We start from the raw sequence: 23,492 nt of genomic DNA, 5'->3' as shown, positions 1-23,492 counted from the left end.
ACCCATAGTACCCTTACATCAAAACCTCCTGTATCCTCACATTCTCTCTTTCTCTTATTCCTCTCTCATATTTTGAATTAGTTCTAACTCCCTTATTTATAAGTAAAATAAGACATTCTTATTCTACTAGGATTCATATTCCTATTCCTAATAGAACTCTTCTAATTTAAATCATTATCCTATTTTAACTTAAATAAAGTCCTAAACCAATTCTTCTTTTCTAGTAAAACTCAAAGTAAAAAGAAAACAAATATTCTTCAATTACAAATTCCTAAACTAGAAATTTGCCTAAAACTTAAATTCATTTTCTTCTTGTTTGCCTTTTCTTCTTGTTTGCCTTTTCTTCTTACCTGTCTTTCCTTCTTGATTGTCTTTTCTTCATCAATTACCAAAAAGTGTTCATATTCCAACAGTTTTTAATAGTTGGATAGATATTGGGTCTTACCTAGACTATTATCTAAATGGATATAGCAATTTCTGCAAAAAGGCTTGACCCATCTAAAACCTACAGTACAAAAATGCGAAAAAGCTTGCCAAATGCGACAAAAAGGGACTCAAGTTTGGTTCACAATGAACGTTAAGTCCCCTTTGTTTAGAGATACCAGAAGACTGAATAACAGAATTGATGATTCCATTGGAAAACTCTGCAACAACTCACTACCAGAGAAAGAAACCTAAAGCCTTTGACAAACGTCATTGTGAGTTACTAAAGCAATAACAGAATAGCAGAAGAAGAATCTACTTGACATGGATATCAGTGATCCTCTAAGAACTCCTATTGGTTTGCTTGCTGCAACATTCTCTAACATCTCAAAGCCTGACACCATAAAAATAAAAGAAAAATGCAAGGCGGCAAGTTGAAGTATCCCACATCTTTTCTATAATCGGATTTGCTTTCATTAATCAGTAATACCTTGCAGCATTACCTCTTTGGGGTGGTTGATGACAAACTTTCAATCAAGCTCTTGAACCCGATCCTCGACTCCCTACAGAATATCTGCATCATGATCTCATTTTCTCCTTGCGGATAAATAAACTTCATCAGTCTCAAGCAGAATTATATGTTCGCATCACATACACAAATTTCCAACTTTATGACAAATTCAAAGTCCAATGAAAATCACATTATTACCAATTGAACTAAAATCTTGAGGCGTACTATGTGGAGAAATAGCTTGGTTTGAGAAACCAAGAATGATGCTTACCAAAATCATTTCCTCATCATGCAATTGTCTGCATGAGTTTTAGTTGGAGAATGGGACTGGTAACTTGGGATGTGATGCCTTGCCACTTCATTAGACTGATTCAACCTACATCTGCCAAAAGACTTCTAAATGACTCCCACTCTTGCTCCTGAATCTGCAATTTAATGTGAGAACCACAAGAAAATTTTCGCTATTAAAAACACATACTGAGGAAAGCCAAAATCAGTATAAGATTCGGAGAAACATTACAGTAAATAAAACAATCAGTATGGACTCATTCAAGGCTTCTCTCTTAGTTTAAGGAGTATTGCACATGCCATTGCCTGGTGGTAATTTGCTGATGGTTATAATATGATTTTTGGGGAAGGGCTTGCGAACATTCAGGTGCACAAATCTAAGAATAGCCACTGCTAGAACTATACTCGAGTCCTGCAATGTTGCTCCTAAAGAGCATCAAGTGCCATTGATGTTTGAATCTGAAAAATTATTAATGAATGCTTTAAATCAGAAATATAGAGGGATTTATTGTCAAATGTTACAGTTGCAACATTGGCTTCCCATGGTAAGAAACTCCAAAACCACATGTCAAAAGGTTAGATGTTCCTATGTGGGACTGGCTAGTGGGAGTTTATTCAAAATTTGATAGACACTTAATTTCAGCCAACCAATCACGTTGATGAAGAAAGTCCACCAAGAGAACTACTGGTTTTTTCCAGAAGAAGAAAAGATGTGGCAAGAGATAATTCAAGAACTCAAATTAAGGGCAATCAATCCACATAAATTAAGAAGCTGATTTCAAGGGAATAAATGGGGAGGATTATTATCAGAATAAACGAGATTACATTGGTAGTAAATATATGGCCACCAGCAGACAACATGGCATCATGAGTGTAATTTTCATTTTGGCTCTTTAAGAGTTGTAATAGGGTTAATCCTGGAATAGTTGTTTTACTTCTTTGATTCTTCTCTGTATTCAATCTTCTCTCAAATTAATAAAATCAAGCTCCATTTCTTTATACACCGCTTTCACTCTAATAGAATTGGTCCGACCTGCCAGTCCGTCTACTCATCCCAAAAACCAGAATGGAGTCACACATGCACACATTAGAGAACCTTATTCCAAAGACTGGCAGCTACGGAGACAATCACAGAAGCACGGGATGTTAGGATCGACGCACAGCTCGCAGAAATGAAGGACACAATCGTCAACATGGCAGCATTGATAAAAAAAATAAGACTGTGAGCCAGGAGGAAGAAGAACTGGCCACGCCATAGTTGAAACCTTCCGACAATACCGTTTTTTCTCTCAAACGGAAAGTCGAATTACCAACTTTTGATGGCTGTGACCCGGTTGGTTGGATTGCAAGGGCAGAGCAGTTTTTCGAGATTCAAGGAACCCCGGAAAATCAACGGGTCACAGTGGCTATGGTCAGCATGGAAGAAGGTGCTTTACACTGGTTTCACTGGCTCCGTTTGAGTATTCCAAGGCTTTCATGGGAACTTCTCAAAACCAAATTAATCAAGCGTTATGATGAAAGTCAAGCTGAAAACCCATATGAGCGTTTGGCAGCGGTGAAGCAACACTCGACTCGACAATCGAAAACTATATCAACGAGTTCATCGAATTAGTCGCGCAAGTTCCAAGCCATAGTAGTGCTCACTACTTAGGCTACTTCCTCAATGGTATGCAAGCAGAGGTTCGTCACTTCGTTGTCGACTTCCTATCCATCGACCCCTAGATTTATCAACTACCATGGAGCTAGCCCGATATGTTGAACAAGAATGGGAGCTGATACCAGTAGATCGCGGCCCTATCAACCTCCACCTTAGGCAAAGCACCAACCGCGGTAGTGGGAAAACAAGTGGAAGCCCGGGTTTGGCCCCAACAAACAGTACAAATGGGTGGCAACGAGGACAAACCCATCCCATTCGGTCAGAATGGGAAAGCGGTAGGACACAATAACGACACATCCAAGGGAGAAAGAAACAACCACTATTTTGCCATCGACGAGAAATGGGACCGGGAGTCAGAATACAACTAAAGAAAAGAATCGCGGGACACGCCGTCTATCGCACCAAGAGTATCTTTATCTACGGGGTAAGGGTTTGTGTTTCAGGTGCAAACAACCCTATAGTCCCTAGCATGAATGTCCTAATAAGCAATTGCGAGCCCTTATTGTTGCGGAAGATGAAGACAATATTGGGATTGAAGATTTTGAGGCCCTTGAGATGGAAGAAACCGCCAAAATACCTGAAGTTTCCCGATTTCAGCCCTGAGGACAAGGCTGTTCTTCCTGGGGTGGGCAATGATAGACACTTAATATCAGCCAACAATCATGTTGACGAGGAAAGTCCACCAAGAGAACTAATGGTGTATTCCAGAAGAAGAAAGGATATGGCAAGAGATAATTCTTAAGGGCAATCAATCTACATAAATTAAGGAGGTGATTTCAAGGGAATAAATGGGGAGGATCATTATCATAATAGAAGAGATTACACTGGTAATATATATACGGCCACCAGCAAACAACATGGTATCATGAGTGTAATTTTCATTTTGGCTCTTTAAGAGTTGTAATCAGGTTAATCCTGGAACAGTTGTTTTAATTCTTTGATTCCTCTCTGTATTCAAAATTTCAATCTTCTCTCAAATTAATAAATCAAGCCCCATTTCTTTATACACCGTTTTCACTTTAACAAAATTGTACCAGCTAGAGAGCTTATTAGAAAAGATATATAATTGCGTAAGTTCATATATTCTATCATACAGATAAATTCCAAAACTTTACAAGGATGTGTTACTTACAACCAAGCCATACACTACTTTCTGTTAAGTGTTTAGTAGAAGGAATCACTCCTGTTTGTCACTTGAAAAAAAAAAAAAAAAAAAAAAAAAACACAGAGAAACTGAGAGACCCAAGCATAGCTCAATGACATGTTAAAACTCAACAACTTGATAAAGTAAACAAGCAGTACCTAAATAGAAAAAAAGAAGTTCTAGATATTCCTCAGAAGGTAACCAACGTGCTATCTATTGTCTTCAGCTGCTCCATCTCCTTCCCAGTGGCAATTCCAGGATCAATATAGCACAACTGGAACATAGACATAATATTAAGTATTAACAATTACCTAATAGTAGAAAAAGTGGCAAATCTATTAACTGCAATACAACCTGATACTGTGGCTTCTTCAGTGTGTGAACCCCTCTTTTTAAAAGCTTCTTCCATCCTTTATTATCCTTGAGAGATCTTTCCAGTGCAGCTGTTTTCTATATATATGTAAAACGCAATCACAAAAAGATGCAATAAGTGATAATTGCATGTTCTAGAATATCAAGGGTCAACATTCTCCATCATAAAAAGAAATGATGCTGAACTATCTGCACAATGGCCTAAAAATGTTTTGCAGTAAATCAACAGTTGTTAGCTATATTAGTTCACTAAATCTGAACCATATGAACAAGTAAACTGATTCTTACTAGGCTTTCCAAAAAAACTTTCAGACAAATTACTCGTATTGATTCTGATCAGATGAATGCTGAAATTACAATTTCTAGCAACTGTTCTCCTTATGGTTACTAATAGTTCGTGACAAGCAAAAGGTTAAAGAATATGAAGACTGCAGCGACAAAATACTAGTACCAAGTTTATGGATATTGTAAGTACACAATTTTTTTCTGGAGATGATGATATGAAGAGTGCAGAGGCAAAAGTCATATCAAATAATACATAAAGATGGCAACACTAAATTGTTTCACCAAATGATTGATGAGGGGGGAATAGGAAACATGATGACCAGATTGTACACTGGAGATAGGTTAAAAGAAACTCAAATTTATCAACTAAAACTGTGCCACTGTCCTCCTCTTTATGAAGTGAGATAGCAGATCAAGGTGAAAGAAAGTGGTTTATCCCAGGAGTCTGTAAATTTTAAGATTTTGTTAGATTGGGCAACAATATCCTTAAGATCGAGGACTTTGAGCCTACTAAACTTGATGCAGTCTCCAAAACGATTGCTCAATTAACATCAAAGAGATATGTTATCTAACAATTGCTTTGATATTCGCTGACAAGTCAGTGATGCCATTTTCTCTACAAATAAAACTGGCTAAAGTATAAGCATTTTCAAAAATGAAGATACTCTAGAAGGGATTTAGAGCAATCCTTTCACCGAGCTTTGAAATTTTTTAGCTGACATTAAAATTTAAAAGGACCTGATCACGATTTTATAGTAGAGTTCGCTAGAATGGAATCACTAAGGGGCATTCCCTGCTTTTCATGGTCTAAGGTGAAAAGATTTTTTGTCATCGCCTGGTTCATTATGATTGTTATCCTTAACAAATGTTTTCTTATTTTCATTTTTTAGCATCTAAAGTATATTGATATAACCTCAAGTAATAAAAGTCACTAAGCATCTTATGTTCCAAAAAAGAAACATACCAAGATCCTCATAACTGGTCACAGAATATTAAATTTCAAACATACAAATGAATCTTATTGCAAGGACTTGAGATCACATTTACAAGTATTTTCAATTTGCAAATAAGTGGAAAAAGAATTAAATAATCAAGAGCAACATACCAATCTCAAACAGACATATACAGGCAAGAGCATTAATATTTATCAAAAAGTTAATTCCCAATGACATAAATAATCAAATGAAAAATGTAAGCTTTTAACGCAGCTGAAAAATGAAATTTTACATGTAATACTTACATGAGCAGGGTCCAAAATCAACAGACTGTATTGTTGTATACCCTTCTTTTGGTTTTTAACTTGAATTCCTACAATGGTTCGTGAATGTCCATCATGCTGGAAGTACAAGGGCCTGAACATCAAAGCATATATCTTAACAATCAACAAAACACCATAACAAAACTGCCAAAACAAAAGAATGACAGCATATCCTGCAATCTCAAAATGTGACTTTAACATTCTAGTAAGATTATAAACTATACACAAGATAGCCACTTACGATTTCTTACTAATGATCATACGAGGATGACCATATATCATTGAAGTTTCATCTGAAAAATAATTCCACACCCAATCCATGAGAATTTGATGGCGCTCACTCTCCGTATTTTCCATATTATTACCACTCCCCCCATCCACAGAGTTTCTACAAATTTCACCACCAACATTACCATCACAATTCTTTCTAACCAAATACCTATCCATGGGTCCCAGTACTTGCCATGCTTTCCCCTTTCCCTTAACATCATTTCTCTTCACTGTATTAGGAACCGAGAGATAAAGATTCTCCAACTCCTTATCACTAAAATCCACAACCCTAGCAAACAATCCAAACGAACGAAAAAGTGCAGCACATTCTGTGGCTCCAATCCAACTTCTAGAACCATAAATACTCTGATTAAAATGCCCCGACCCCACCATATCAAAACCCCTCTCCCAAGCAATCTCAAGCCACCGCTGAAGCGACGGTATATCAGGAACAAAACCAGAACCACCAAATAAAACATCTTTAGCATCTTGCCTTTCAGAAATAACAAAGGAAGAAAGCATTTGGATGTTTCGCCATCCACAACCCCATCCCACATCTTCCGACACAATGCTCTGAAAATGATCCACATAACTCGATAGATAAGTTGTTGTCGAGCTATCATGTTCTTGTTCTAAACATTTTCTTAACAAGAAAACTAAACTATCATTGATTTTGTGAAAATTGCTTTTAATTTGTGAACCGATTAAGAATGAGATCTTTGAAGACAAATTAGGGTTAGGTTTGTTATCGTCCTCGTCGTCAAAGTGAGAATTGGCGTGTCTGCGTGAAGGGTGGTGAATTGAAGAGGTGAATAGTTAGAGGAAAAAAAGTGATAAATAATGGATAAATAAAACGAAAAAGAAAAAAAAAATTATACCTTTGGAGTTGTGTGAGTGGAAATGTGAGATGACAAAAGGGGCATGAAGCAGAAGAATCCATTAGAGAGTGGCCTCGAGCGCTTCTGGGAATTTGAATTGACTGGCCGTTTGCTGGCTTATATACAGTTCATGATTTGGGCCAAAATTAACCGGTCCCATAAGTTTTGATAAACTGACAATTACCCCCCTACTGTTAAATTCACTCGATTGTACGATTGCAAGCCCAATTATGATACCAAAATTATATTTGGCACACATTATCTTATTAATTAGATCATAATTATTAAGAAATACATTAGAACCTCTCTATAGTTATAATATTGAGACTAATTAAATTTATTACTAAAAAGAGGTTATAATTTAATAGAGGTGTAGTTACAAGAATTATTGTTTTGATTTCTTATTTTATAATTCATGTTTTAATAGTATTAGGATTTTAATTGTTTTAGTAGTATTAGGATAATACAGAAATGGATATCAAAGAGTCATTGTAAAATCGAATACTCAAATTCGACGACTTCACTACCCTAATTAAATGGATATTAATTGGGTCTGTTTGTTTCTATATTTCATATCCTATCCCCAATCTTATCCTCAAAATAATTGTTTGTTTCATTATCCTCAAAATACTATTATATTTTCTTCAACTATTTTTAAATCCCTTAAGTTTATTAATTTAACTAAACACCCTCAGAAAAAAGTTTAAAAATTAATAAAAACACCCTCACCCACCCACATTTGTCAGATTCCGGTCACCACCGTCGGAAGGTGGCTGGAATCTGATATAATGGCACACTACTGACTGGATTTGGCCGGTAGTGTGCCGATCTATCATTTTCCGGCCAGATCCACAGCCAAAGATCTGGCCATTGACGGTCAAATCTTTGGCCGTAACTAGTAGTCAACGACGGCCATATCTTTGGCCAAGGCCAGATCCACCAGCACACAAACAATCAGATCTGGCCGATCGTGCGCCGTAATGCCAGATTCTGGCGGTGGTGACCGGAATCTGGCAATTGTGGGTGGGGGTATTTTTGTCATTTTACAAAATTTATATATATTGAGGTGTTTAGTAAATTAGCAAACCTAGAGGGGTGTTTTTGTTAATTTTTAAATTCTACCTCATTATTCTCACCCAACTCTAAAAATATCAAAAATCATATTCAAAATAATAAAACAAACGGACCAAGTCGTGTATGTTTTAACTAAGGAAGAAATCATTACTTGAATTAGACAAGAAGATGAAGAAAAAATCCTGAGGATTATAGTATGGAAATACCAAAAATTTCATGCCAAGATCCTCTGAACATGCTTGAGAACTTGAAATATTTTGGCTTCAACAATAAGGTGTCAATGTTGGCGGCATATTACGAACCCACAAGAGAAAAGACATGGTAACAACTTTAAAGCATAAATCATTGTCCCAAACAACTTTAGATAAATATTTTATTTCATCTTAAACTTTTAATGTAACATAGCATATATTTTTTGTAATATACATATAATTATTACTATGTAAAGACAAGTTTTTTAAAATGGGACCTAAAAAAACTATAACCTATTATAATATGAAATTTATTTTTATTTATAATTAGCACAAGTTGAGACTAGAATTTTTTATGACTACATAGAGATTATTCCTATATAGAGTATCATTGTAGAGAGGTTCTACTGTACTTAAGCAAATCATCTCATTACTTCATCTTGTTGATATAGTGGGATCGTATTGTAGTTATTCATGATTATAAATGTAGATATTGATAAATATGACATACAAGTAATATGCTTGGGATAATTGCAACGATTATGCTTGAGGTTTTATATATACAGTGAATACGACGGTATTGAAGCATGACTTGATAGAATTAATATTAAAATATCTTGACTAAAAAACTACAATATATATAAATTGAACGCATATAAACCAATCATATCTGGTATAAAAACTATTTTCATTCAACTTTGAAAAGACTTAAATTATGTATCAATTTTCTGATTGCTAGCATTGTGCATTTTTCTTGGCCCTCTTAGTCTGTACATTCTTTATGAAGAGAGCACAATAACATAAAATAGGATAAGGACTTTTTTTTCCTGCTAACATGGAATTCCATTTCCATTGAGATATGAAAATAAAAAGCAACGTCGATATTAAGTTATGATATGTACACGTTTCGTTATTCTCTCATCTTTACAAAGTTAGGGTAGAAACAACTGTGCTGCTGATGCTCCGGTGTCTATAATTCAGTATCGGTTGATGTAATCTCACCAATGTGTGTGATTTCTCTAAAACAAAGATGAACCCACGAATTCAAAGAAGCTATCATGCCTCTTCCCTGCTTAACACCCGAGTCCCGCTCTTGGAGAGTAGCAGGTCTTTCATTTCTCTATAACTCCTAAGCTCTTCCAGGGCATCTGCTGTTTTTCGAGGCATAAAGAAACCAGAAGCTGTGCCAACCCCTCCCTCAGGATCTTCTGGCCTTAATGAGTGGGATGAGTAAATACTAGAATCTTGACGCAGAGGCGGGGCTGTCCTCAGCATGTGCACGAGAACACCAACAGCAGCATCTTGTGATTTTCTACCCAGTGGATGTGATTGGGATGACAATTCTGAAGTTGCTTTTGCATCAAGATTCTGACTGCAAAGCCCAGAAAAAAAAAAATAAATAAATAAAGGGAGAAAGAAAAATTTAAGACAGTAGTAATCGACCTCAAGCTCTAGGTACGAAGATTACAGTACAACCAACTCAACTATAAGCACTGTGAGAAAATCCAGTAATAAAAAGATTCATATCAGTTTAAGTAACAAAGGGGCAGTAAAACAAAACAAAAATACTAGTTCCAAAGCAATCTGGTCCTGAGTTTGCGATTAGTAAACAGTAATGATAGTGACTAACAATATTTGTATAATCTTCCACACACCATGAAAAAAGAGAGCAAGAAAAAAAGGGGAAAAAAAGAGGTAGCAGTGTAATAACATTTTCCAATAATTGCAATTGAACATATCGAATCTCATAAACTAAAGGTCATAGCCATGTAGACAGGTACCAAAGAATCCCATCAACTTCAGTAAGATAAGAAATACAAGGAAACAATAACAGATAATAAGGTTGTATTCCGAGGGACATGGAACCAAGTCCAATGAATCACTGCATAAGGATCAAACCTACGCAGCTAGATTCATCCAAACACCTAAAAATGCAGTACTTCACCAGTCATGAGACCAAAACCTTTTGAGTTGACAAACAACTACCACACCACCCACAAAGCACTTTTGCATGTGGCCCGAATAATAAAAAGCTAAAAAGTATTTTGGATTGCATACACCACACTCAATTATGACATCCATTCACAAACCACGATTTTGATGTCACTAGTTGCAAATAGCAGCAAATGAAAACCAGAATAAAACCGACAATGGTTTTGAAGCATCACTAAAATGAAGTAGTAGAATTGTAGATATAGTAATTAAACTAAGTCATTTATGAGCAGTCATATCAGATAGCTTTAACACTTCTGGCAACATAACTGTATAATCAACCTGTTCAGACAGTGGCGGATTTACTTAATGATGAGTGGGGACCACGGCCCCCACTCAAACTTTAAAAAACTTTAGATTGTATAAATATTTATATTTAGTTGCATTTTACCCCCTATAAGACTTTGACATTTTGCCCCCACAAATTTTTTTGTTTATTTTTTGCCCCCATCGAGTGAAATTCCTGGATCCGCCACTGTGTTCAGATTGTCTCATGAAAGAAAGGAAAACTAATATTCTGTTCTTTCTTCTACATTTTACATAAGCACATTATGAAGCTTGTAGAGTACATAACCAAAGCCTAAAAGTAGGATTATGTTAAGTTTAGAGGTCGATACATCAAGCTTCATGAAATTAAACCTCTTGTATCCTTTAATGAATATATATTTCACAATGCTTAACTTTCTATCAGAAAATTCTGAAGACCTAGTATCATCCACATTAATATGACAGAAGCTTGAAGTGAGCTTAACGTGTCAGGTAACACAGCAACAAGGATGAAAAGGAAATCAATTCACTCAAATAACTAGATAACTATCTTTAAAATTGACACCTGACACTTAAATGGTTTTTGACTTCTTTCAAAACTATGACACTGTTTATAACCGCATATAGAAGCGAGAAAAATAAGTAAAGGGAAGTACCTGGCTGTGGAATCTGATGTATCAATATCATCAACATCAAAGGGACAAGAGAAGTCACAATCATCCAAGTCATCCTGAAAAGATAATCTACTGGAGCTTCCGGATAATCCAGGACGTGGTGAGCCACTAGAATATAACAATCCTGAGAACCGGCCAGAATCATCTTTATTATCTCTGACCATCTGCAAAACAGATAAGAATAGTTCTTTTAGCTGACAAAAACATATATATATGAGATTCAAGACCATAAAAGCAAGACTACCTTGTGGACAGAAGAATGATTCACTGCACCATGCAATTCTCCAGCTTTTACAGATTCTGTTCTCCTGTATGAGCGGTTTGCAGATGTAGACTCTTGTGATGAAGGATCATGCTTTGTACTTCTAGGAGAGATTGGTGGAAGAGAATGTCTATTTGGATCAGAAAAGTTTGGAGAAAGGTATCTAGAACTTCTAATTGGATGCGGGATACTAACAGGGGCAGTCTCAGAACTTTTACGAGCATGAATAGGATTACCACCAAACAAATATGTAGAGGGCGCGGGGCAAGCATATGGCGAAAAAGGAGGCGAAAGCTGATACTCATCATAACTGGGAGACCTATAATGAGCTGGTGGTCTAAAATTTTGAACTCTATGACTATAATTATCACTAGGTGAAGATGAAAAATCATATGACGGAGGAGATGGGCGAAATGCAGGTGGAGAACCACCGATTGGTTGACTCTGCAGAAATGGAGCTCCCTTTTGAAATCCACTCGACCAACTATGCGGACGTTCCAATGGCGCAGAAGATGGAGGCCTAACTCCTCTCAACGGAAAAGATGTAGCACGAACACCCTTCTCCGAAGAGGGAAAAGACCTCATTGGATCAGGTAAAGGACTACCAACATAATCCGTTATAATCTTAGGGGGCAATGACACTAAAGGCTCAAGGTTAAAATCAATTAGCGTTGAACGGTAAGTCACAGACACACAAAGGCGACCAGGAAGCGCCTCAACGGGAACAAAAGCATATTCACACATGGATTCCTCATCAGCCCGCGAAAACGGATTGCTAAACGAAGAAACCTTATAAATGATATCAAAATTAAAGTTCGGACTCGAAGACCTAAGCTGGCGAAAGATCCTATAAGCAGGGAGAAGCCTCATATGGGTATAAAGTGATCTCAACAGTACAATGGACTTCTTGTAAGTCTTTTTATAAGACGAAGAAGTTTCATTGATTGGATGATGCACCATTTTTGTAGACTCATATTGAACAACCCACCTCTCAATCACTGTCTCATTACAAGACGATGACAACGACCCAATTGGATTGGGATCTTTATGAACAAGAATTATATCAATAATCATAGGATCCATTACATTTCTGTGCCAAAAATTCAAATTATCTAAAGCAGAAGGGCGGTCTCCTAGCACTAAATTGAACCATTTATCACTCTTCCTCACACGATAAACCGAAGATTGGTCACGTGAGTGAAGAGAAGGAACACGTGAGTCGAGTATCACATGAAGAATCTTGAGCAGAAACTGGGATATAATATTTTCCAATTTCCCAGATTCCGATTGCAAATTCGTTTGAAAATCCATAAAAATAATCCCCCAGATCAATTCATTCTTCAGAATCTGATTATAATCAGATAAAACAAAGCGAAAAGAAAAGTAAAGAAAAATAATAAATGAAATTAAGAACTTACAAGATCGATGGTGATGATATAGATAGAAGAATTGCGTGGAGAAGTGTAAGTTTGTGAAGAAGGGCAATAAAGAAATTTAAAATGAATAAAGAAAGGAGGGGGTAATGGTGTCTAGATTTAGCAGCAAATGATAAGAAGACACGCCAATGAGGTCGTCTTTGCCATTGTTGAGTTCAAATTGTAATAATAATAAAATAGATTTTTGATCTTCAATTATGTACAAGATAACAAGAAAATGTGATGTGTAAATTAAGGCACTACAAAAAGTCAATTGCTTTTTATTTATTAGAAACCCGCATGGTTAAGGTTAAGGTTAAGGTTAAGTTAAGCCCATTGTATTCTTTTACAAATTACAATACAAATACGACTATCCTTATCACCATGGACGCATGGAGGATCAGCAGATGAGGGTGTATCAATTTGGATGGGCCAAAGGACAACAATTAACAAAATATGACTAACGTAGATGCAAAAAATCTATCGTCATGAAAATAGGGTCTGATCTCGTGAGGTTGAGGCTACTGACAATCCGTTAGACCTGCACACATGAAAGGATAAGCGTGAAGCTTCCGAAAAACACCGGGGTGGTATTTACCGTAGGCGCTCCGACGCTCAAGTCAGCAAGGCTGAAAGAGATTATTTGATAAGAATTAAGGAGATGAAGAATTACGAGGAGTCTTGTCGGAAGCTAGGACTACGGCGGAGGTGTCGGGTTCTTGGGAGCAAGAACTTTATGAGCAAATAGATGGTTTTGAGTAGTGTAGATTGACTATGGGAGATTGCCTCTTAATGAGAGGACAAGCCTCTGTTTTTATAGTAAACCCAAAGGGTTGGAATCCTAGTAGGACATTGAGTCCTCTTTTTTGGGAGATAATCCCTATCATGAAAAAGATATGTTTTCTTGACCTTATCAGATTAAGTTTAATAAATAAGATTTGGAATCTTAGTAGGACACTAAATCATATTTTAGGAGATAATCCCTATCATGAAAGAAATATGATTTCTTGACCTTATCAAATCAAGTTTAATAGTTTGAGTAAGATTTAGAATCTTACTAGAAGAGCAAATAGAATGGAATTCTGATTTCCTATTTATAGACTGTTGCAGGCTAATGGGCTGAAACCCAGTTTAGCTTAATTTATAGGATAGCCCAACTCATAGAGTGGGTAGTTCGCAAGGTGATTTTAGCGTAGGTCCAATCAGGATTGGGTTGAGGCCTTGGACCGTGATATGTTTATTTCGTTATTAGGTCTCGTCAAGCCCAAAATGATTTTTGACCCTAACAACTAATATTATGATGTTAACACTAAATATTTATACAACTAACACAGTTTTGTACGCATAACTGATCTAACGGCTACTAATTTTTGTCTTATTTTTATAACCAAGGTTAAGGTAGAGCAAGAGAAAAAGAAATCACATGCTGACCCCACAATAATCATATTCTTTTTATTTTTTAAGAGTGGATGACTGTGTTTAGAAAATAATCGGCTTGGCCCAATTGGATCAAATAGAAGCCCTTAAAATAAGTTGATGCATTTGGGGTACGTTTGGTTTAATATTTTGGATAGGATTTTGGGAATAGTATTGGGTTATTGGATAGGGGAGTATTACGAGGTAAATTTTAAAAATTTGTAAAAAAACCCTTAGGTTTACTAATTTAATTAAAGACCCTAACAAATAAAATGACAAAAACACCCCCACCACCTGCAGTGACAGATTCCGGCCACCACTGTCGGAATCTGGCCGAAAAATTTTGTTACGACACAGACCGATCGGATCTGTGCTGTAACACGTCGTTATGGCCTTTTCCGGCCAGATCCACCGGAAAAGGCCAGATCTACGGTCTGTTATGGACGTCGACGGCCGGAAAAGGCCAAACGACGGCCAAAGATGTGGCCGTCGTTTTCGGTCAACGACGGCCATTTCTTTGGCCGTCGCTGAAGGCCACATTGGTGAACTTCCGGCCATTTCTGGTCGGAAGTTAGGCCGTTGTACAGATTCCAGCTATCACCGACGATGGTTGCCGAAATCTGACAAGTTGGGTTGATGGGGGTGTTTTTGTTAATTTTTAAACTTTTTTTTTAGGGGGTATTTAGTGAAATTAATAACCTTATGGGGTCTAAAAGTAATTAACAAAATAGGGTAATATTTATGGAATAATGTGCCAAACATTATTTGGAGAAAAGGATCCAGAATATGGATAAAAATACTAAGCCAAACATAGCCTTGATTATTACTTTTCCTTGGATATTAAAATATTAAATAATTTCGAATTTAACTTCTTTATAAGACATAAGATACTCTTGTGCTTCGCTAGGTTTTTCTCCATTTCCTCAATGTTGTGGGTTCTCCAGTGTTGTGCGGTTAATTCGGAGAGGATAATTCCTTATGAGGTGAGAAAATATTTAGATTGGTTCAATTTGGAAGGAAGATATTCAGATTGACTTATAATCCAACTAAGGTAACCGAAAATCATGCAACTTCATAATCCTAAGTATTTGAATCTTATCTCAACTTTATCATGTAAATGGATGTTATATAAACCCATGACAACTTGTTTTTGGGGGCTAGGCAATTGTTCCAAGCAAATTTTCCTAGGAATTATACTGTTCTTTGTAAGCTCTCAGCTCTCAAAAACAATAAGATAACAGTATCCACTGTTGGTTATTTGTAATCACGCGCATATCCATTCCGATTCCGACAAGGTCAATCTGAATTCTCTGGTTGGTGCAAATTTTTGTATCAACATTTTGGTGCTAGAAGGAGTGCCTGATTCACACCAGCTCTCCATGTTTTTCCAGCAAGTCTCAACTTCTTCAGCAAATCCCAACTTCTTTTTCTAGAATCATATTATCAAATGTAAAAATATGAGCAGGATAAAGTCTGAATCTAGCTAAACAGTAAACACAAGAATTGTAGCTCTTCGAGTTAACTTTTTGACGGTCCAACAATCATCTAAATCCGAGGTCTAAAGCTCAAGTTATAGTCAAAATACTGAAGCCTGTTCCAAATTAGAGCTCCCAGATCGCATGGCCAGATTACTCAAATTGCGCACTCAGATCTCTCAGATTAGAAAGAGCTCGCTAGCTCTCAAGCTCCCAAGCTATCGAGCTCTCAAGCTCCCAAGCTATCGAGCTCTCAAGATAGCTCTCTAGCTTCCAAGCTATTGAGCTCTCAAGCTCCCAAGCCATCAAACTCTCGAGCTAGCTCTCTAGCTCTCATGCTATTGAGCTTTCAAGCTAGCTCTCTAGCTCCCAAGCTATTGAAGTCTCAAGCTATCGAACTCTCAAGCTAGCTCCCAAGCTCTCCATGCTTTTTAATCGAGCAATGCTCTTAGATCAAGCTCTCCAAGCTTTTTGATTGAGCAATGCTCTTAGATCAAGCTCTCTATGCTTTCTGATCGAGCTATGCTCTCAGATCAAGCTCTCCATGCTTTTTGATCGAGCTATGCGCTTAGATCAAGCTCTCTAAGCTTTCTGATCGAGCAATGCTCTCAGATCAAGCTCTCTATGCTTTCTGATCGCGCTATGCTGTCAGATCAAGCTCTCCATACTTTCTGATCGAGCAATGCTCTCAGATCAAGTTCTCCATGCTTTCTGATCGAGCTATGCTCTCAGATCAATCTCTCCATACTTTCTGATCAAGCAATGCTCTCAGATCAAGCTTTGCTCTCAGATCAAGCTTTCCACGCTTTTTGATCGAGCAATGCTCTCAGACCAAGCACTTCATGCTTTTTGATTGAGCTATGCTCTCAGATCAAGCTCTCTATGCTTTCAGATCGAGCTATGCTCTCAGATCAAGCTATCCATGCTTTCTGATAAAGCAATGCGCTCAGATCAAGCTCTCCAAGCTTTCTGATCAAGCGATGCTCTCAAATCAAGCTCTCCATGCTTTCTGATTGTGTTATGCTCTCAGATCAAGGTCTCCATACTTTCTGATCGAGCAAAGCTCTCAGATCGAGCAAAGCTCTCAGATCAAGCTCTCCATGTTTTCAAATCAAGCTGTCCATGCTTTCTCATCGAGCAATGCTCTTGGATCAAGCTTTCCAAGCTTTCTGACCGAACAATGCTCTCAGATCAAGCTGTCCATGCTTTTTGATCGAGCAGTACTCTCAGATTAAGCTCTCCATGCTTTTTGATCGAGCTATGCACTCAGATCAAGCTCTCCAAGCTTTCTGATCGAGCTATGCTCTCAGATCAAGCTCTCAATGTTTTCTGATCGAACAATGCGCTCATATCAAACTCTCCAAGCTTTCTAATCGAGCAATGTTCTTAGATCAAGCTCTTCATGCTTTCTGATCGCACTATGCTCTCAAATCAAGCTCTCCATACTTTTTGATGGAGCAATGCTCTCAGATCAAGCTTTCCATGCTTTCTGATCGAGCTATGCTCTCAAATCAAGCTCTCAATGCTTTCTGATCGAGCAATGCTCTCGGATCAAGCTTTCCAAGCTTTCTGATTGAGCAATGCTCTCAGATCAAGCTTTCTATGCTTTTTTATTGAGCAATGCTCTCAGACCAAGCACTCCATGCTTTTTGATTGAGCTATGCTCTCAGATCAAACTCTCTAAACTTTTTGATCGAGCTATGCTCTCAGATCAAGCTCTCTATGCTTTCTGATCGAGCTATACTCTCAGATCAAGCTATCCATGCTTTCTGATCGAGCAATGCGCTCAAATCAAGCTCTCCAAGCTTTCTGATCGAGCAATACTCTCAGATCAAGCTCTCCATGCTTTCTGATTGTGTTATGCTCTCAAATCAAGCTCTCCATACTTTCTAATCGAGCAATGCTCTTAGATCAAGCTCTCCATGCTTTCTGATCGAGTAATGCTCTCAGATCAAGCTCTTCATGCTTTCTGATCGAGTAATGCTCTCAGATCAAGCTCTCCATGCTTTCTGATTGAGCAATGCTCTCAGATCAAGCTCTCTATGCTTTCTGATCGAGCAGTGCTCTTAGATCAAGCAGTCCATGCTTTTCGATCGAGTAGTGCTCTCAGATTAAACTCTCCATGCTTTTTGATCGAGCTATGCTCTTAGATCAAGCTCTCCAAGCTTTCTGATCAAGCTATGCTCTCAGATCAAGCTCTCCATGCTTTCTGATCAAGCTATGCTCTCAAATCAAGCTCTCTATGCTTTCTTATCGAGCAATGCGCTCAGATTAAGCTTTCTAATCGAGCAACGTTCTCAGATCAAGCTCTCCATGCTTTTTGATCGCGTTATGCTCTCAAATCAAGCTCTTCATACTTTTTGATTGAGCAATGCTCTCAGATCAAGCTTTCCATGCTTTCTGATCGAACTATGCTCTCAGATCAAGCTCTTTATGCTTTCTGATTGAGCAATGATCTCAGATCAAGATTTCCAAGCTTTCTGATTGAGCAATGCTTTTAGATCAAGCTTTCCATACTTTTTGATCGAGCAATGCTCTCAGACCAAGCACTACATGCTTTTTGATCGAGCTATGCTCTCAGATCAAGCTCTTCACACTTTCTAATCGAACTCCTCGCACTATCAGATCAAGCTCTTCACGCTTTCTAATCGAACTCCTCGCACTCTCAGATCAAGCTCTCCATGCTTTCTAATCGAACTCCTTGCACTCTCAGATCGAGCTCTTTATGCTCTTTGATCGAGCTCTTTATGTTCTTAGATCGAGCTCTTTATGCTCCCTGATTAAGCTCATAAGCTCGCTCATTCGCTTGAGATCACGTGTTCAAGATCTCTTAGATCTCTTAGATCACGCTAGGCATAACTCAAGTTCTTCAGTTCGAGATTGCAGCCTATAGTGTGACAGCCATCGAAATCAAAGACATGAGTTTTTGAAGTGTGATTACGCACTCCAACACACTTCAAAAGCTTGGGGGCTATTGTTGTGCGGTCAATCCGGAGAGGATAATTCCCTATGAGGTGAGGAGATATTTAGATTGACTCAATTTGGAAGGAATATATTTAAATTGACTTAGACTCCAACTAAGGTAGCCGAATATCATGCAATTTCCTAATCCTGCATATTTGAATCTTATCTCAACTCTATCATGTAAATGAGTGTTATATAAACCCATGACAACTTGTTTTCGGGGGCTAGACAATTGTTTTAAGCAAATTTTCATAGGAATTATACTGTTCTTTATAAGCTCTAAAAAACAATAAGATAACAGTGGCTGTAAGCTCAAGTTCTAACTTGCCGAATCACTTTAAAAATTTCTCTACCATTTACTTTATTGCATTTATTATTTATCCACTGTTGGTTATCCGTAATCATGCGCACATCCATTCCAATTCCGACATAGTCAATCGAAATTTTCTGGTTGGTGCAGTTTTTTGTATCAACATTAAAAATAAAAAAATAAGTCAAATTCTCATAATGATAACTCTCGTAATATATATATTAGAGACGTGTGGAATTAACCCATTTACCATATAAAGATTCCTCGAGGATAATTTTCACAACCCAACCCCACAAATGAAATTGATGGAAACTGTTATGTTGAATTTCTTTTCCCCACGAAACATAACATCAATTATTTCAATTTCTGACTAATGGGCTAAAAGTGGTTGATAATGAAAGGGACAAATAAATATATTTGAGGGATCTGTTTATCGTTGCATTCTTACATTTGAGGATCCCTTTCTTTAATTTTCAACCATATTAATATAATTTAAAATTCATGTTAGATGGGGCAAGACAACAAATACTCAATTTGCTTAATTTTTTTTTTTAGTTTTTATTAATAGAGATAAAAAAAACAAAATAAATTTAATTAAAAGACTTATTTATTTAATAAACAATAGGAAAAAGTAAATGACAAATTAGAAATTAGAAAAAAGTAAGACAAATACAAAAGGAAACTAATAAAACAAAATTTCATTAATTACATTTTATTTATGCATCGATACCACTATCTTATTTGAAATAAAATCTACAAATCAATAGACTACTGGCTTTTTATGATAAATTTATATTTGCTCTTTTTATCTTTTGGTCAAGTTTGATAAACTATTTCCAAATAATTAAAATGATTTATTGGCACATTTTTTAATCAAAATTAACTGTAAAATCAACTAAAAGATAATTTTCGGAAGGGCTGTATTGTTTATTTGCTATTTTGCTTAATAATAAACAGCAAAGCAAATACGTAAGCATCAGTCACGTGTGTTGACAAGAATTGTCTAGAGACTAAGACTAGAGGCGGTAACCAAATAATGGAAGAGATTACAAGTACATGCGTTAAGCACAAGAAACCGCTATTAAAATCAACCCCCAAAGTTATCAAGCTATCACACACACCCATATGAAATCAATTAATTATTAACAAGTTATCAAATGTTAAGTTGGCATTTATTCCCTTAAATCAATAAATATGTCAGGAATTTAAGTCATAATATCTTGATTTATTAAAAATTTAAATAAAATTCTGTATTAAATTCAAGCTTCGAATTGGATATTTTGGCCTATTGTAGTGCCTGAGCCTAAGCTCGACCTATGCATATTGTTCAACTAGAATTCCGAACCTGACCTAGCAACTTAGAACGACGTAGGTTTTTTTATATCATCGTCAGCGTCACACAAGGACGAGGAGAAGGGGGGCGGGCTGTAATACATTCCAAAGTATTATGGGTTTGCCAAAGTTAGCAGAATATATGAGGGAGGTAAATGTGGTAATCCCAAAGAAAAACCAATATTCCAAAAACTAGCAAAACGACTAGATTCATTGAACCTGGACATAACAAAGCAAAGCCAATTGAAGGCTATAAATAAAAGACCACTTCATCTTCATTGGAGGTACCAAATCAAAAGAAGCGAAATCATTACATCTGCAATTCACCAATAAAAAATGGCTCTAGTAATGGCGGTGGCACCAGGAGTCGAGAAAAAGAATAAAACCAACATTAAAGAAAGAGAAGAAGAAGATCTAAAGATGAGAAACGAAGAACTCGAAAGAGAATTGAAGAAAAGCCGAGAAAGAGAAGAACAAACGAGAGTCGAGCTTCAGAAAGTTCTGGAACGACTGCGTTTGGCGGAGGAAGCTGAAGAAATGCTATGTTCACAGCTCGGTGAACTTGAAGCTGAGGCCGTCAGTCAGGCGCGTGACTACCACGCTCAGATCGTCTCTCTCATGAGCCAGCTCTCCAAGGCTAACCAAAATCATAAAACTGCCATTACTGTGTAATTATTCTTTTTTGTTAGTAGTTTCTGAAGAAAACTTCTGTGGAGCGTATGAAGGTGGGTCCAATCATGAGCAGAAGTTTTTATTTCTGGTGATTTGTATGTTAAAGGGATTTGGTCTGTGTGGTGTAATTGTAATTGATTGAAAAAGAAAATTTTGTAATTACAAATTAATTTTATTGTATCTTATTGGGCAATGTACTCTGCATTTGAATCCTTAATTTTAAATAACAAATTCTCCTTTTGACTTTTCAGAACAATGTGATCTGCACTCTTTGTGGTAATACATTTGATGAATCAATAAAATTTCTTTTGGAATTACTTTCTATTTTGTTAGTAATTGACCCCCTATTTAAATAGAGAATGGGGATGCCAATTTATTAATAAAAATATAAGAAGGAAGAAACTATAGAGAATCTGAGAGAGAGTGAAAAAGAATATGCCAAGATACCAAGGAAGAGCACAAGAGCAATTAATTGGCAAAAGTGGTCAAGATGACTTTATCCTGCGCTAAGGTAAACAATCAAATCAACAAGTCTTCCACTAACATGTACAAATAAGTTAGCGATATATTGTAAATAATTCAAAACAACCTAGGGGAATTTTTTATATCATGAAAAAGAAATCATCTTAAATAACTAGTCTCTAATCATCCCCTTCCAATGTCGACATTAGAACTCAATTCTCCTTGCCACTTCTTCACCTGCTTCGACCTTCTCCCTTGTCAAACTTCACATATTCGTTGTTTCGGCAAATCAAAGGAATGACTTGTGATGTGCGAGGAAAGCTAGAATTTCTTAGCAATGAAGTCCAAATCTAACTTGGGATATTGGGCGAGAATAGCTTGTCCTATTTGATTTAATTACCCACGGAGATATATTCCTTTGATTGTCAAAACCTCCTCAACCTCTTGCTCTTTCTCCACCTTGCCTCTCTTAAGTCTTTCTTCTCCTTTGACAGGACATCATTGCTTTGTTTCAGCTCAGTCACACTCACCCATTCCTTTTGCTACTTTATTTTCATCCTCCTAAGGAAATTTTTACCTTACTTTGTCCTTTGAATCTTTCAATTCATTAGACATTACAACATTGATATAAGTCAACCAGGCCATGTTACAGAGAATGAAATTGAGGTTAGCTAAGTGCCAAAACTTATTACCATTAAAGAAATTGAACAGAGTAAGGAATTGCTTACCCTGACAAGCGTCGTCATAGAATGAGCACAAGCATGAATGTCACCCTCCTCTCGAGGAACAAAAAGACAACCTTAGAGATAGAGCTCAATAATCATTTCCTGGGTCAGATATGGGGTTTCCAAGTCAACTTCAAGACCTTGACTATCGACGGAAGGCTCGTGGTAGGCAAATTTGAACTCTATCAATGGTAAAATTGATTGTTTAGCTTTCCTAGTGGAGCAAGGTGCCAAAGCAATGGTCTCAGCGGCTTACCTTGAGATATCTCACCCTTTGACAATGGCCTAGGAGGATTTTTGGGACAAGAAATTCCACTAAACACTCTTCCTCCTCTTTGAGGCTTTCAAACCTTTGATTTTCTTAAAGTGTTAAGAATAAGGTGAGATAAGGGGCAAATGCTGAAAAACTCATGGCGCTCGTAAATTAATGAGCAAGGAAGAACAACTTATCCAAGGGAGGGAAGAACATAGAAAGCCAAGCCCTTGGATTTTGGAGGATGAATAAATTTATTGAGATGGTGAAAATGTGCACTTTGTCGCCTTAAATTTTCAACTTGACCTTTCCTAATAACTATCAAGAGTGTGTTTGATTAAGAGTAATCTCTCATTACTGAAGTAATGTCATCTTATATTATCATAATATCTCATTACTGAAGTAATGTCATCTTTTATTATCATAATATCTCATTACTAAGGTGAGGTAATATCATCTTATATTACTGTAGGTGGTGATGGTAGACGATGATGGCTGATTACCAACAATGACTTAGGGTGGATGAGGGTGTGTTTGCTAAGTCTTAAACTTTTTTATGAACTAATGTAACATAATTGTTTAGTTAAAAAAGAGTGTTATTAATTTATACTCATTTAATTTCATAAACACCGTGATTAGTAAAAAGAGTGTTGATACATGTACAACTTTTATGTTTTTATAAACTAATATGTAACATAATTATTTAATTAAATTTTCTTCTTTTATAAATAATAAATTCATCTTCTGTATTTTTTGAAAATATTGGAAATGATTGATTTATATTAAAAATAAAAATGCATTCACGTTGATTAACTAAAAACAATATTTTCTATAATAAATTATCAATTGATTAAATATCTTTACAAAATAAAATTACAAAATAAAATACATAAAATTAAATCTTAATTTGATCAGTTTAACA

At 36.6% G+C, this 23,492-nt stretch overlaps 3 protein-coding genes across 3 annotated transcripts; 1 reads left to right on the top strand and 2 right to left on the bottom strand.

The window, feature by feature from the left end:
• Positions 1–712: 712 nt before the first annotated feature.
• Positions 713–7,165, bottom strand: LOC116142641 (zinc finger-containing ubiquitin peptidase 1). The gene is made up of 6 exons (XM_031428069.1): positions 7,087–7,165; positions 6,180–6,989; positions 5,921–6,032; positions 4,378–4,473; positions 4,203–4,297; positions 713–966 (listed from the first exon to the last, which is right to left on the bottom strand). The coding sequence occupies exons 1-5, from the start codon at positions 7,146–7,148 to the stop codon at positions 4,214–4,216; spliced, it is 1,164 nt and encodes a 387-aa protein (XP_031283929.1). The 5' UTR covers positions 7,149–7,165; the 3' UTR covers positions 713–966; positions 4,203–4,213.
• Positions 7,166–9,211: 2,046 nt separating this feature from the next.
• Positions 9,212–13,156, bottom strand: LOC116142619 (autophagy-related protein 13a). The gene is made up of 3 exons (XM_031428048.1): positions 11,529–13,156; positions 11,267–11,448; positions 9,212–9,723 (listed from the first exon to the last, which is right to left on the bottom strand). Exons 1-3 carry the CDS (start codon positions 12,855–12,857, stop codon positions 9,408–9,410), a joined length of 1,827 nt encoding a protein of 608 aa, XP_031283908.1. The 5' UTR covers positions 12,858–13,156; the 3' UTR covers positions 9,212–9,407.
• A 7,573-nt stretch (positions 13,157–20,729) lies between these two features.
• LOC116142643 (protein RESPONSE TO LOW SULFUR 3-like) lies at positions 20,730–21,380 on the top strand. The gene has a single exon (XM_031428070.1). It carries the CDS (start codon positions 20,795–20,797, stop codon positions 21,128–21,130), a length of 336 nt encoding a protein of 111 aa, XP_031283930.1. The 5' UTR covers positions 20,730–20,794; the 3' UTR covers positions 21,131–21,380.
• The last annotated feature ends 2,112 nt before the right edge of the window (positions 21,381–23,492 follow it).

The sequence above is a fragment of the Pistacia vera genome, unplaced genomic scaffold, assembly GCF_008641045.1.
Source record: "Pistacia vera cultivar Batoury unplaced genomic scaffold, PisVer_v2 Contig413, whole genome shotgun sequence".
Taxonomy (NCBI): Eukaryota; Viridiplantae; Streptophyta; class Magnoliopsida; order Sapindales; family Anacardiaceae; genus Pistacia; species Pistacia vera.
This window is presented reverse-complemented; position numbering and strand designations above follow the sequence as displayed.

What these genes read in the sequence shown, in the direction of transcription:
- LOC116142641 (XM_031428069.1), bottom strand. Translation starts at nt 7,148, where the DNA reads ATGGATTCTTCTGCTTCATGCCCCTTTTGTCATCTCACATTTCCACTC. An exon ending in CCACTCACACAACTCCAAAG is followed by an intron (nt 6,990 to 7,086) that starts GTATAATTTTTT and finishes CCCTTCACGCAG; the next exon opens with ACACGCCAATTCTCACTTTG. An exon ending in TGAAGAAGCCACAGTATCAG is followed by an intron (nt 4,298 to 4,377) that starts GTTGTATTGCAG and finishes TCTATGTTCCAG; the next exon opens with TTGTGCTATATTGATCCTGG.
- LOC116142619 (XM_031428048.1), bottom strand. Translation starts at nt 12,857, where the DNA reads ATGGATTTTCAAACGAATTTGCAATCGGAATCTGGGAAATTGGAAAAT. An exon ending in ATCATTCTTCTGTCCACAAG is followed by an intron (nt 11,449 to 11,528) that starts GTAGTCTTGCTT and finishes TCTGTTTTGCAG; the next exon opens with ATGGTCAGAGATAATAAAGA. An exon ending in ACATCAGATTCCACAGCCAG is followed by an intron (nt 9,724 to 11,266) that starts GTACTTCCCTTT and finishes TGGGCTTTGCAG; the next exon opens with TCAGAATCTTGATGCAAAAG.
- LOC116142643 (XM_031428070.1), top strand. Translation starts at nt 20,795, where the DNA reads ATGGCTCTAGTAATGGCGGTGGCACCAGGAGTCGAGAAAAAGAATAAA.